Below are 14014 nucleotides of genomic sequence, written 5' to 3' on the forward strand. Positions count from 1 at the left end.
CCTCCTTCCCTCCAGAGTACGGAGGCTGGCCTCCTCGCGGGCGGTCATGCGTTCTCGGCGAGCAGAGTGCTGCGAGGCGTGAAGCGGGTGGCTGGGGTGACCGGGGTCTCCCGCTGATGACAGAGCCGAGCCGTAGCGCAGCTGGGCCTCGGTGGAGTCCATGATGGACACCATCCAGTTCCAAGTGGGAATCAGCTTTTCTTCAACATAATTCTGCCAGAGAAAAGATCAGCTCAGTCAAAATCCACCCCGAACGATTAAGTAGTGGGTGGAGATCAAGGTGGATGACAACTTTCACTCTGGTGAATTAAACAGAGTCTGCAACTAGAAAATTCAGAACTATAACTAATAAAAGATATGCCATGTGATCTGGGCTCATCCTGGCCTCTCATCTAAAATGCTTCCTGTCGCCTTGCTGTCGATAGTTAAGGAGTATTTTCTAACTCAGACCTATTGGAAGATCTGCTGAATCCCAAAACTTCTTCATTGCTTTAATCATTTCTCACCTCAACAACTAAGATGCCCTGGTCAGACTAGACAAAGCATGTTGTAAACATTTATAAGTCAGAGAATACTACAGTCAGGGTTAAATTCAAACGAGTGTTACCATAAAACCTGGTTTCTAATCATGACGCTGCCTTCCTGTGGAGTTCAAAAATCCCTTTAAAATACAAGTCCTCACATATAAAGCCGTAAACGCTCATGCACCAGTTTATCGGTCCAATCCTCTCACTAAATATCCCACAGCAGAGCGCCAACTAAAGACGACCCAGCCGTTCCTTCCTCCTCCGCTGGGTTTGCCTGATTCACTGCAATCGTCTAAAATAAAACATCTACGCTGGCGTCAGTGTTTAGATGCATCTCATCTCACTTATGCTTGTTGTCATGATCCTATTTTTCTATTGCATAACTTTTTTTCCCTTTACAGTGCTCTGTGACTTGAAGAACCTGCTTTATAAATAAATCATTCATCCACAAAACAACAACGCACCTGAGGATGGTAAACAAGTCACATGCAAACTGCTTTAGGCTTAGTAAAGCTCTCTACATTGTGAACGTCTTCTTATAAACTTAACCCACAAACTATAAAGACGTGCATCTTAACGTATTTATTTCACCTGCAGGTTGACCGCGTCCTGGTAGGAGAGCTTGACGGCGGCGGGATACTGCGAGTAGACCAGATGGTTGTACTTGGGAATCAGACTCATGAGGTCCGATATCTGGCGGATGACGATGCTGTAGGCGCGGGCGAGGCTGCTGGCCGACGTCAGGTAGCTGCTGGTGTTGCTGGCCTCCAGCGCTGCTGCCGCCGCCGCCGCGCTGGAGCTGATGGCGCTGGAGCGCCGCAGGTTGGTAGGGTCGATGTAGATCAGGCCGGTGGAGCTCGCTGTGTGACAGACACATAGGTGACAGAGTTTACGCACCCTTTATGGATGAAGACAACAGCGGCAAAGCGGTCTACGTTTTAGCATCTACGGACCGGCCGGCGTGGAGGAGGCGGAGGGGCCGCTCCCGCTGGCTCTCTGGCTGGGGGTGTTTCTAACGGCCCACTGCATGGAGCGAGGAGCCTGGGCCGCCGTGTTGGCGTGGGAGGCGCTGGTGGTCCTTTCCAGCGGCTCGTCCAATAGGAAGGTCTCCTGGTCCACGTCGTCGCTCTGACTGCTGCTGCTGTCCGAGTCGCTGGAGTCGTTGGACTGAGAGTCGTCCTCTGAAAAGAAGGCGGGGACGCTGCTGGCACCTTCAGCAGAGAGAGCAGAGCGGGGAGACGACACAGACCATGAGTCAGGCGCTCACATTTAAGTCCATCTCTTGTGCTTTCACCTCAGTTCTACACCGGCGGCAATGCACACGAGTGAAAACACACCACTTCAAAGCAGAACACCACATTAAGGCGGGAAAGAAACCAAACATTTAGCGCTCTGCTAATGGAACTGGGCTTTTAGTCGTTTCCTCCCACATTAAAACTGCACCTAGAGTTAAAACACTGGGGCCAACCTTTCAGAAATTAAAACATAAAAGGGGGAAAGGGGGGGAGGGTCACGTTGCCAGCACCAGCAATATTAGTAGGATATACACACTGTACATAACCAAGGCCGGGAAAACAAACACCACCAAGCGTTGAGAGAGAAAAAAAACTAATTAGTTTGTTATTTGGGTGAAAGGTCAACAAGACAACACTTGTGGTGAGAGAGAGTATTAGCAAACATGAGACGACAGTCGTGACGCATGAAAAAGGGCTCAAACTGAAGGAACTGGCAGAAGGAAAACTGTGTATGCAGTTTGCAAATTCACGCTTGCCCTAAAATCTGTGTGTGCATTGAAATAAAGAGGAGCTCATACCAAAAATAGGAAATGCCAAGGACACCCTACTGCCTGCAAACGAAATACACGGGGTTTCAGCCAGGGGTAGTGTTGTCTGCTGTATCATTAGCTCTCCCAAACATAAACCCCCACAAACCAACAAGCTTCCCGGTAAGCACGAAATGGGACTTTAAATCAGGAGCATATATAAACTGTCTGTGCAATCGGTTTTTAAAAAGGCTGTTGGAGCTTTGGCCAAACGGGAACATTTTCACTTTTTAAAAAAAAAAAGGTAAAACTCTGGGAGACTGGGGCATGTTTTGTAGGAGCAAGATTTAAAGGGATAGTCAATCACTTTTGGAGTGAGGTTCTGTTAAACGGCCGTGAGCCGTCAACATCTTACCTGCAGTAAATGACTTTAGTAAACGTTTAGGTTTGTTTGTCCCCGAGGTTAAAGCTAACAGCTAGTCAGAGAGGAGCCCAAGACCAAAAGAGACTTCTACAGCTACTTCTACAGCTAAATATACCGATCCAATCTCCAATATAGCAGAATGGTTAATGGAAACTATTTAAAAGCCGTACAACATGTCTGCATAAGCTGTTTATTTCTATGACCCGTTTATTTTCACGGGTCATTAAAGGAAAAAGGCGGAGCGCCTTCAGCGATCTTCCATGTGACCAAAGAATTATCGGTCAAAGAAACTGTCCTATCTCACAATTAAGGGGATCAGAAATCGTTGACTCAAACCAGCAGGACATTTTTCCTTCTTACAAGGCTTTGTTTCAATGTCACACATTTATCCTGACTGCAAGCCAATTCCTTCTCATTCCTTCGCACAAGATCATTTGGCCTCCATATTAGGGCTGAACAATTAATCGCATTTTCAATATAATCACTATTTAAAAAAAACACAATTTCCAAATCGCAGAGTCTGCAATTTTTGGCTATGTAACAATTATGGAATTAGACACGTCCTTTAGGTGTCAGTAAAATGTTTAAAGTGGGTTTGCCTCCACATGGAAAGGAAGACAGTTGCAGCATTGAGATAATCTAATTTTATTACTTGTTTTAGAGTTTATATAATCATACATAGCATTAAGTACAGGTCAATCAGTTTAATACATAGACTTGCTTGTTGGTTGCACTTTATGTTCAACAAGGATTGATGTCCAAATCAGTTAAAAGCTGTTCTCTTGAATAATATTCTGATTAATAGAAACATTAAAAATTATTGTTTTAAATAGTCCTTGTTTACAAACATCTTTATCTAGAGGCCATTTTTGTTGCTTGTGGTTAATGCAGAGAAAAGTCAAAATTGCAATTTTGGTTGAAATATATCGTAGGCAGAACGCAATTATTTCTGCTCTGAGTTTAGATGCTGTGAGTCTTTTAGCAACTTAATCTGCACAGCGAGGAAACAAATTGATTTATTGTTTGTATATGTTTAAAAGGACATGATAAATTAAACTGGGAAAAAAAAAAAAAATCGCATTAAGAAAAAAAAACGCAATTAGATTATTTTCCAAAATCGTTCAGCCCTACTCCATGTACTGTGTAGATAATCATCAGCTTCTCAGTAAATGCATGAGGAGTTTTAAAGTTCGTAAAGCAGCATTCCCATAAGCCCCTATAACCTTTAATCCCGTTTAAATTTTGTTTCCTCTCAGACTAGCCGTCAGCCTCTTTAATGAAACGGATGCCAAGAGGGTCATCTACTGCGGGAAGGGTTTTATCTGCTTACAACCGTTTAACAGAGACTCAGAAAGTCTAAACTATCTGTTTATAAGTAGATCTTATTAGTTTTAAGTAGTAAGTTAACACTGAGATGCTGATCCACCTGCTTCAGAGCCAGCAGTCGCTGCTGTGACCACGCTCCTGCGCCCACTGGCATTATCCTGATTGCTGTGGTTACTTTCACTGTCGCTCTCCGTTTCTGCAGCCGCCAGCAAGTCCAGCTCCATGTCACTTCCTGAGAGCACAGACAAGGACAACATGAGGCCGCCTGCAAAGCTGACTGGGATCATAAAACGTATTTCTTCAGCGATAAATACAACTACAGCACCGCAGCTCTACAGAAAAACAAACTGTCTCACCATCTTCATCATGCTCGTCGTGTTGACCTTCAGCTTCAGCATTTTCCTCCCCCTGCTCCTCCTGGTCGTCATGATGGTCTTCCTCCCCTGCTACTCCCTCTACAACTTCAACCTAAGTCACAAATGAGAGTCAGAACAGAAAAAGAATATAGTGCAACCGGTCTGAGGTTATAAAGCAATAGATGTGAGAATAAACACCCAAGACATCTATGAAAACCCCCAAAAAACAGGAAAATAACTTTTACTTGCTTAAAGGCAAAAGTTAAATAGTAATTAATCTGGCTACGAACCTCTTCCACATCTGCTGACACGATGTCATCCTGCTCCTCGTCTCTTCCTCTGACAGGCTGGGACTGGCTGCTCCTCCTGGGCTGAGGGTTCCTTATGATATAAGAAGCAGCCGTTTGGCTGGAGCTGGGGGTGAAATGAAAAAATATCGATTGAGTTGACTTAATAAGAAACATCTCAGCTTCCTTCTCTCCAATACGTTACACATAGATTAGTATCGGCAATGACAACCAGGACTTGCAGCCCACCTGCTGGACTGGTCCGGGGACGGTCTCGGAGGAAGGGGCTCCACAGAGAAAAGCTCCTCGCTGCCTTGGACCGCGTCTATGCTGGTGCTGGCCAGGGTGAAGGGAGCTGTGGGCCTCGCTATTCCCATCCTCACCGGGACGATCAGCGACTCTGCAACGTTGCACAGCTCCTCCACGGCGTAGGGCAGCAGAGCCTGGAAAACCCGCCGGCACTTCCCGATAGGCTGGGGGATGAAGTTGCTAACGGGGAAGGACATCAACATCAAGTTTATTTCACAGCAAAAAATAAATAAATAAATCATACATTTTCAGAGCTGAGCAACATAGATTACACAAAAACAGTGGAAGAAACTTTAATCGTACTTTTTCTTTTTAGAGGAAGCCATCTCTACGCTGAGGATAACAAACACCCGAGCGACCGAGCGCAGGAACCTCCTAGTGACGGCGACTGCCTCCTCCCTCCTGCCCGGCGTGTACTTGTTCTGCAGCTCCTTCACCAGCGTTCCCAGCAGGGTGTCTATGAACTAACCAAGGGAAGAAGAAGAAACGCTGCCAAAGAAGACCACCGCTTGAGACAAATGCAGACAAACTTTTTTTTTTAAAAAAGCAGTAATCATAGGGTTCCGTCAGAGGCAACGCGGGTTTGAGAAAGAACGGCTCAGTGTGCTCTCACAGTGATGTCAGGAGCACACTTGACGATGAGGCAGTGTGTGAAGCAGTCGAGGCGAATGGTGCCGCTCTGCTGGTTCAAGTAGACCTGCTCTTCAGGCAGGAGGTGGGCGATTCTGCTGCTGGCACTGAGTCTAAAAACACAGAAAAACACGGCCCAACGCTGACCTTAGACCACCACTGTGCTCCACACGCACAGGAACATAAAACTATTGCCTTTTCATTAGGAAATCTATTTCTTATTAATAAGAATTACACAGTTTTTAAACATACAGACAATATTGACATTTTAAAATGTATATTTTTGTAATACATAAGTAATGCAAATGTAACTTATGTATTATCAATGGGGGTTCCATCTTAAATTGAACTTTTAAAGTGATGTCATGCAAAAGCTTTATTTAATTAAACCAAAATGAGCTTATTTGCAAGCTAATGCTTTATTTTTCATACATACATGACAGTTCTGAGAATATTTTGCCATCAGATTTGCCGTTAACTAGGTTTGAATAACTAAAGATAAATGCCTGTTGTTTCTGTGTCCTGCATACCAAAGCAGCTCTCATACAGGCTCGCTCTCTCCTAAGACCATAACATTCTGCTTTAATACGTACGGATCTTTGTTTTCCTGAGAACCAAACATGATCATAGATTTGAGGGCATTCCAGTCCTGTAGGACCCTCTCCAGAGCCAGCTGAGCAAAGCGAGGCGGCTCCAGGTCATGATCTGGCATATCAGAGTCTGGAAGAAGAATAGAACAGCTGTTTTAGAGAAATAACCCTAAAACAAACATCGCTTACATCACACGATGCTCAAAATAGCATCTAAAATAGCAACAAATCTCTCTGTATTTGCACCAATTGTTCAACAGCTAATGAAGTGTATGACGGTAAACGTACCTTCTGCATTAGGAGCCTTGCGGTTCCTGTCTTCTCTGATGCGGGGTGGTCGGTACTGACAGTGCTCAACACTTTGCCTGGCAACAGTCTGGACCAGGAACAGTAATATATGCTCTCCCCTGCCAACAACAAAACAAAATGAGATGGACGCATTACTCTTTCCCCCCCGTTTCAGATCAAATCTGGACGCAGAACAGGACTTTTTATGACCCACGGCCTGCTGACCTGCTGTTGGGGGTGGTCACCAGGTTGGTGGTGGTCAGCAGCCTGTAGAGCAAATCCAGGCGAGCCGCCTTCTGGCCGGCTATCAGAGTTTTGCACTTGCATTTCTCCCAACAGTCGCAGTAAGCGGTGGGAGAAGTCCTTTTCAACCTGAGGAGGAATTAAAAAAAACATATATACATTAAAAAAAGTAATGAGCAGCAGCAAAAAAGGTTCAACTCCCATAAAGCAGAAGGGAAAACAAGGACTCACTTGCAGTCATGTCCTTTGTGGCACACCCTGGCACACTCAGTGCAGCAGCAGAGCGACTCAAGCAGGCCACACGTTCGACACTCAAATATGTCCTAAAAACACAAACTCCAGATTAGAAAAATATGTCCTATTCAAAAAAGAACATATAGCAACTATATATATATATATATATATATATATATATATATATATATATATATATATATATATATATATATATATATATATATATATGTAAAAGGATGAAAGCGTCAGGCTCCCTAGTAACGCGCTGACCGCAGTGCTTCACGGCTGACCTGGTTAATGTGCTCAGCTCCAGTCCAGGTGAAACTGCAGGTGTCGTTGCAGCAGAGGACGTAGAGTGGAGAATCGTCCGGGTTGGTTCCAGACGGGCAAATCATTTCCATGAACATAGAGTCTGAATCCTCCTTCTCCCCCATGCCCGGGTCCCCCACTGGTTTCAAGACATTTTGGTAACAAAAGAAAAACAGTGAAAAAGAAGAAATAAGTCAAAACCCAACAAAGCCCAGAATATGGATTAGACTTCATATAAGCTTCACTCATAAACCTGCAGTTTATCAGCTATTAACCCCATAATATCACATCACTATTACACCGAGTACTCTTTCACTCCTGGAGTATTTTGATGTTGTGTTAGGGACCCAACACACACAAGTACGTGTTAGACATACAGAACATTTGGTACCACTTTCACATCTTTTCTTTAACATTAACATTTAACACGCTAACTTACTCTTGGCTATCTTCTGAGCTGCCTCCAGCACCGTGATGGCAGCTGGGTAGGCTCTTCCACTGACAGCCAGCATGAATGGAGTCATTCCTCTGGCATCCCTGTCAAACAGGCACCGCATTATAGGCAAGAACGTAAAAAAAGAGGAAGAACGGCTGTGATGTAGCTCCTTTATCTCCTCTCTGGAGAATGTACAACTCCTACTTTGCAGAGAGCAGCTCCCATAGGTGAGGCCTCAGAACGACACTATCGCACAGCAGCTTCAGGATGAGGTGAGCGTTGGCCTTCCTGTCTTTAGACTCCACCACAGACGTCTCGGTTGATGGTCCTACAGGACAGGAGTCGTCAGGTTTAGCACGCTGCTCGTGTAGCTCCGGCTTTCATTACAGAGTTTAGATTGGAACGGCTCAACGCTTTATCCTGATGTGCCAGGGATCGTACAGACTTTTTACTAGTTTCCACAAATAAAGGAAAACAGCACAATCCTAACGTTTGTTACAAATTTAGCAAAGGATCATTTTGCTGCCTTTGTGGCATCAGGACTGTTTACAAACTCATTTTTGGGACTTTATCCCAAAAATAGCCGTTTTATTCTCTTCTCTGGCCTTTTAGACCCAGTTTAAGTTCAACATGATCTTATATGGCAAATTTTTTAATAATGCTGGACGAATGTGGGCTGAGAACTTAAAGCTAAAGCATGCTAATTGATATCAATGTGAAAACATTTTGTCCAATTCAAAATGAAGGAATTCAATGAGTCTGAAAAATTGGACATTTTTCAATGCTCATTTTTATTTTTCCACCCCCATAAAACTTTAGAGGTCTGTGGCATCACAAAGCTGTTTATTCCATGGGAAGCGACATACCTGGTATGGTGGAGGTGCTGGGGCCCTGGTTAGAACCAGACGACGCTGTGGTGAGTGAACCCACTGCTGGTGCTAGGATGAAATCAATGTCCCCATCTGTGGACCACAATAACACATCATTTAGCTTGAAGACCATAAACTTCCCTTTCTGAAAACCATCACAGCTCAGTTTAGACGCACTCACCAGGGTCCATTGGTGGAGGGTCGGGGACCCAGCTTGGCGGGGCAATGGGTGGGGAGACGGGATCCTGGTGGTCACTGGACGACGGACCAGACTCATGGCGGCCAAGACCTGCTGCTCTAAGAGACCGCCGCATCATCTCCCTTAAGCGAAGCCTGTCAGCAACAAACAGAACAAAGTCAATCAGTAAAAAAATCTTTACTGTAATGCTTACATGATGCTTATGGTCCAGCAGCAGCTCTTCATTTGTATATTCTGTGCAATAATAATGATGTAAACTGGTGATTCACCCTCTGCTACTGGAGGAGCCGGTCCTGTTTCCAGAGCTGTTGCTCGACACCACAGAGATGGCATTGGCGATCGCCTCTACAGCAGACAGACGCTCGGCAAACGTGTTTCTCTCCGACCTCTCAGCTTCTGCAAAACAAACGGCTCCGTCATTCACATACAGGAACGAAGAAGGAGGGTCCGCAGAAAACCAGGGATTCAACGTCACAGGAGCAGAGCGTAGCCCTCAGCAGCGTCTTAAAGGGGCTGATTAGCATTAGTAAAATGAGGAAAAGCTAGGATGCAAAAAAAAGTAGAAAATCTGTAATTTAAACAGAAAGCTAATCCCAATTACACGTCAAAATGAAATGCCAGACGCTAGGAAAGGCTTACCTTCCTCCTCTTTGGTCTCTTTGTTGCTAACAGGGAAGCAGACGGAGACAGCGGCATGGAGGATGTTGCGGTTTCCATCACACCGATGGCCCAGAAGAGCCCCGAGGCCCTGGCTGCCCTGATCCAGGAGGAAGGCCTGCTCCAGGTTCATCAGATACTGGCGGCAAGCCTCGTAATCACAGCGCAGCACATGCTGCATCAGGGTCTGCTTCTGCAAAGAGTATTAAAGACGCCATTTAAGCAAAAGTACGCCATCGTTCTACTAGATTACAGAACTGTTGTTATTAACGAGGGGTATTTACCTCAACAGCCATAATAATAATAGCAGCTTTCTTTTTGATGGTGGAGTTAGAGGGCAGATTGACCAGAGAGTGTACCCCCATTCCCAGGCTGTTTATAGGAGGCAGGTCCAGCCAATCAGGGTCCCGGATTCCCCCCATACAGTCTTTAGCCATAGGATAGATTGTGCCATTCCCGTCCCGGAGGATGATAGGAGACTCCTGGGGGAGGGAGAGAGGAGATCAGTGCACATTTCAGTTCAACGTGGCAGTAAAAGCTGAAAAAGATCAGCAGGCGTTCTGGAGGCCCGTTTACCTGTCCTGCAGTGAAGATGGCCACGTTGCACTCGCTCTGCCCCAGGAAGGCCAGGTTGCTTGTGGGGAAGTTATTCTCCTGCTCAGCTTTGCCTGTGGCCAGGTCAAAGATGCAGTACCGTACCCAGTTACCAGTCTTTAGAACGGCGTGGACTCCTGGAAGATGGAGAAAACGTTCATATCTGTCATTAAACAACCAGAGAAACTAATAACCTGTTCTTTCCCCTGGGATACAAGTTAAATCGGCATTAATATCGGTATCAGCCAATATTAGTACATTTGTGACATATTGGTATCTTCCGATATTTAAAACTGGGCCAAATTATAAAAACCGATGTCTATTTTCATCTTGTGGCTATTCCATCCCACATTTTAAAATCGGTGCATCCCAACTTTCTACCGCCTAGAAAATAGAGACAACTCACCTTTGGAGTCAACATTTACAGCCAGAATTTCAGCCTTCTCTGGGATACAGAGCTTTTTAGGTGTTCGCTGAAAGCAGTCGGGAACCTTTGGAGTTCCACCAGTTTTGACCACCTGTGATGTTGACGGGAAAGGCAAAGTTATGGAAACATGAATATCATCAGAAGGCGCCGATTATAAAGACTGCTCAGCCCGGCAGGATTCGAGCATCTACCTGTAGCTCATCTATCCGGAGGAGCCTGCAGTCCTGTAACAACGACGACGGATCAGAGTCCGGAGGGGGAGCGGTGCTTTGGTTCGTCATGCTACTTGATGTTCCAGGAAACTTCACAGCAACATAAGCACCGTCCACCTTCAACACCTAGGTTGCAACATTAAAGTAACACACTTTGAAACAAAGGTGACATAAAGACGCAAATAAGAGCCGTGCTTCATCGTCATTTCAAGCTTTATTTACAATGGTGAACACTGATTGGGTTTTCCAGGTCAGGCGTGAGTCGCCACTATAAAAAAGGCAAACAAAGATGTAAAATGACTGATTAACACGTTGCAATCAAACCTGATCTTCATCAGGATCTGCTCTAGATCCTGTTCTGTGTTACCTTTACAAGCACATTAAACCATCAGCAAACGCACTAGTCAACCCATCCTAACGTGAAATAAAATGTTAAGACATTAAAAAAAAAAAAAGACTTATAAATGAATTTTATTTTCCAGAACCCTAAAAACGGTTTATAGAAATTGAAGTCTTTTTATTCTTATTACTGATTGGATCTGAACTGCCTAGTCTATATGGTGTGCTTTTGCTTTTTCTCCTCTGCACACTGTCCAGATATAAGTCCACACTCAACCCATCACTGAGTTCTTAATGGGATTGCAAAACATGTACCATCACAGCAAAGCAAATCGCATCATTTTAGAGCAAATCCAAAAAACAGGTCCATCAAACCCAGAGACGGTAACTTGCAGCTTTCAGATCCACTCACCTTTCCAACGGGAACGTTTTTAACATCTTCTACAAAGACCACCTCCCTGAGAGGCCACTGCTCCTCGTTCACCTTCTCTTCCTCTTTAGGAGCAGGGGTTGAACGTCTGCGCTCTGAGAACACAGTAGGGGGAACCTTTAGTCGTTTGCTCAAAGCAGATCGGAAGGAATACTTGATTGTGGATAATATAATGCAACATCTGGACGTGACGCCCAGATCAAGCACTCCTCCATCCCCTACTCTTGCCCTGCTGTTACCTTTGCCTGTGAGGGGATTATCAAGTCCCTTGCACTCTGACTCCCTACTAGGCACTGGCCAGTTACCAGTATATAGGCATACAAGTTTTAAAGATGCACGATGTCAAAACTGTAAAAAAATAATACGTTATCTTTTGTGTTAAGGTTGCCCATCTTTAGTTTGTGGCCAATACAGATACGCGTCTAAATAAAATGCTAATAATCTGTTTAATATAAAATATTTATATAATGTAAGAAACTATATGACGCTCTATGATTCGCCCGTCTATCGCATTGCAGGTTGATTCATTAAATTTGGGGTAAACAAGGTGCAAGTTGCTGCAACAAGACAAAGCAAAGACACGATGCAACACAGTAAACCTAAATAATCGGTAAATCAAACAACCTTTTATGCTTTTTACAACAATTCACAAAAGCAAAAATGATTAGTGCCACGTTAAAAAGCCTGCCAGGCAGCAGATGTGCTGAAGACTCAGAACTTTACAGATAAAGGCTGACTGGATGAGCTGAGCTGTTAGAAAGGATGCCATAAAACAACTTTAGATACTTTCCCATGGCTTTTAGAGCTCTTCAACCACCAGCTAAGTCCAAACCTGGATAGGTAAATCTGGGGCACCAGCAGGCCTCCACCCCCAACCGCCTGTAACCATCAAGACTGTAATAAGAAGGGTGCACCGGTGGCACAGAGGCAGCACAGGCGACCCACATACTGAGGCCTTAGACCTCGATGTGGCCGTCCTGGGTTCAACTCCAGCCTGTGGTCCTCTTTCAGCCCCTTTCCTGTCAGCCTACTTTCATTAAGGGTCACCAGTGGCACAAAAATTACAAAAAAAAAAACAAAACAAAAAGGATTGTAATAAGGGGAGTTTTTTATCCATTTTATTTGCTGCTGTGTGTATTACTACCATCTTCCCTTCCACTCAATCTTATTTGTTACAGGTCTACCCATGCTCCACCTCCTCGTTCAACCAGCTAGCTGAAAACCAGCTGCTACGCCGTTTCTTCTAAGTTCACACGGCAGAGGGATGCGACTAGGTTCATGATTCAACAGTCGATTCGATTCCCATTCTCAAGATTTAGAATAGATTATTTTCAATCTGATCTCAAATTGGTTTGCTGGCATTAAAACCATTTTTTTTTTGCTGTTAACTGAATTTCATTACTGTGTAGTTATGCAACATATTGATACTGGTATCATATTAACATTTAACTGCAAATTAATAAAATAATGGTAGCTAATGGCGACTGTAAGGACCAAAGCCTCTCCCTGAATGTTGAGACAATTGTTTTCACAAACATGCTGTGGAGCAGAACAGTCCAAATAGATCCAGGGTAGAAAACAGAGGACAGCTGAGATATCTGCAGCTGCCATTTCTATTCAATTCAAAAATACTTTATTAAACCAAAAGGGTTTAATATTCATTTGCAATACGTTGATCTGAGCAATATATTTTCTCTACTCTTAAAACTGGAGCATTATTACAAATATATGAAAAAAAACAACCTGGTGCATTATTACAAATATGACATTAAAAATTCAGCTCCCAGACTGGAGAGTGAAGGGTTAATATGTTGCATCCATGCCTCCGACCACTAGGTGGAGCTTGGCGCTTTGTTTTTCTCCTGCTGAGGTCTCAGAGCAGAAGTAGAACCAATAAACAATTAATTAAGTTGTCTCTCGGTCTGCTTTACCGATGAAGGGGTGGTTTAACGTTTAATTAGCTCAGCTAGTTGAGCATGTAGAGTCGTTTCCTCTCCAGCAGGCACCCACCGCACATTAGTCAATGCGCACAGAGACAGGGACTGTGATGCCGCGCATGCTGGAGACCGCCTGCTCAGAGCAGATCTGTCCATCAAGCTCGGTGTCACATATGAAACAGTTTAATGTGAAGACTTCTTACCGCCGAGCAGTTTATAGTGTGACACTGCGTACGCAGTCGTAGAAATGGAGCTCTGCACGTACCTGTCAGCCTGGAGTCCACGCATTCATGTCTGCACAAGTAATGCCGCCTCACACATTTAAGTTCACGATGGAATTTTTTGTTAAATTGATCTTTGGTTATATGATTGATCTTTAAGAATATGAGAATCAATTCATTATTTATAAATAAAAAATTTTAACACAGCCCTAAATCTGACCCAATTCCAATTTTTTTGCCCATATGCGACCCATATCCGTCTTTTCAGGGCAAGGTGTGAATGGCCCAATTCCAATTTTTTCACCACCCAAAAAAAATCCGATCTGTGCCGCTGCCAAATGTGGTACTAATTCCAGGGTTTCCCTCAGCGTATTGTAAGCCTGGTGGGCCAGACTTTACTCGCCC

The 14014-nt window shown here is 44.3% G+C and overlaps 1 protein-coding gene across 11 annotated transcripts in view; it reads right to left on the reverse strand.

Moving 5' to 3' along the window:
• Positions 1-14014, reverse strand: part of ubr5 (ubiquitin protein ligase E3 component n-recognin 5) — a 55638-nt gene that overhangs the window by 21775 nt on the left and 19849 nt on the right. For 7 of the 11 annotated variants that reach the window (XM_036129253.1, XM_012872518.3, XM_021321468.2 and 4 more), the window contains exons 16-41: positions 11434-11546; positions 10662-10808; positions 10450-10561; positions 10026-10180; positions 9734-9931; positions 9432-9642; positions 9062-9188; positions 8775-8926; positions 8591-8686; positions 7929-8052; positions 7728-7825; positions 7270-7427; positions 6974-7065; positions 6725-6871; positions 6500-6618; positions 6215-6341; positions 5605-5734; positions 5295-5455; positions 4932-5171; positions 4686-4809; positions 4396-4507; positions 4140-4271; positions 2341-2373; positions 1481-1738; positions 1119-1387; positions 2-213 (exon numbers count right to left, since the gene is read on the reverse strand). In XM_036129253.1, coding sequence (XP_035985146.1) covers positions 2-213; positions 1119-1387; positions 1481-1738; positions 2341-2373; positions 4140-4271; positions 4396-4507; positions 4686-4809; positions 4932-5171; positions 5295-5455; positions 5605-5734; positions 6215-6341; positions 6500-6618; positions 6725-6871; positions 6974-7065; positions 7270-7427; positions 7728-7825; positions 7929-8052; positions 8591-8686; positions 8775-8926; positions 9062-9188; positions 9432-9642; positions 9734-9931; positions 10026-10180; positions 10450-10561; positions 10662-10808; positions 11434-11546 — 3847 coding nt within the window. The remainder of the gene's footprint in view (position 1; positions 214-1118; positions 1388-1480; positions 1739-2340; positions 2374-4139; positions 4272-4395; positions 4508-4685; positions 4810-4931; positions 5172-5294; positions 5456-5604; positions 5735-6214; positions 6342-6499; positions 6619-6724; positions 6872-6973; positions 7066-7269; positions 7428-7727; positions 7826-7928; positions 8053-8590; positions 8687-8774; positions 8927-9061; positions 9189-9431; positions 9643-9733; positions 9932-10025; positions 10181-10449; positions 10562-10661; positions 10809-11433; positions 11547-14014) is intronic. The other 4 variants (XM_021321474.2, XM_036129270.1, XM_021321471.2 and 1 more) reach the window with 1 other exon arrangement.

This window comes from Fundulus heteroclitus, chromosome 3 (genome assembly GCF_011125445.2).
Source record: "Fundulus heteroclitus isolate FHET01 chromosome 3, MU-UCD_Fhet_4.1, whole genome shotgun sequence".
Taxonomy (NCBI): domain Eukaryota; kingdom Metazoa; phylum Chordata; class Actinopteri; order Cyprinodontiformes; family Fundulidae; genus Fundulus; species Fundulus heteroclitus.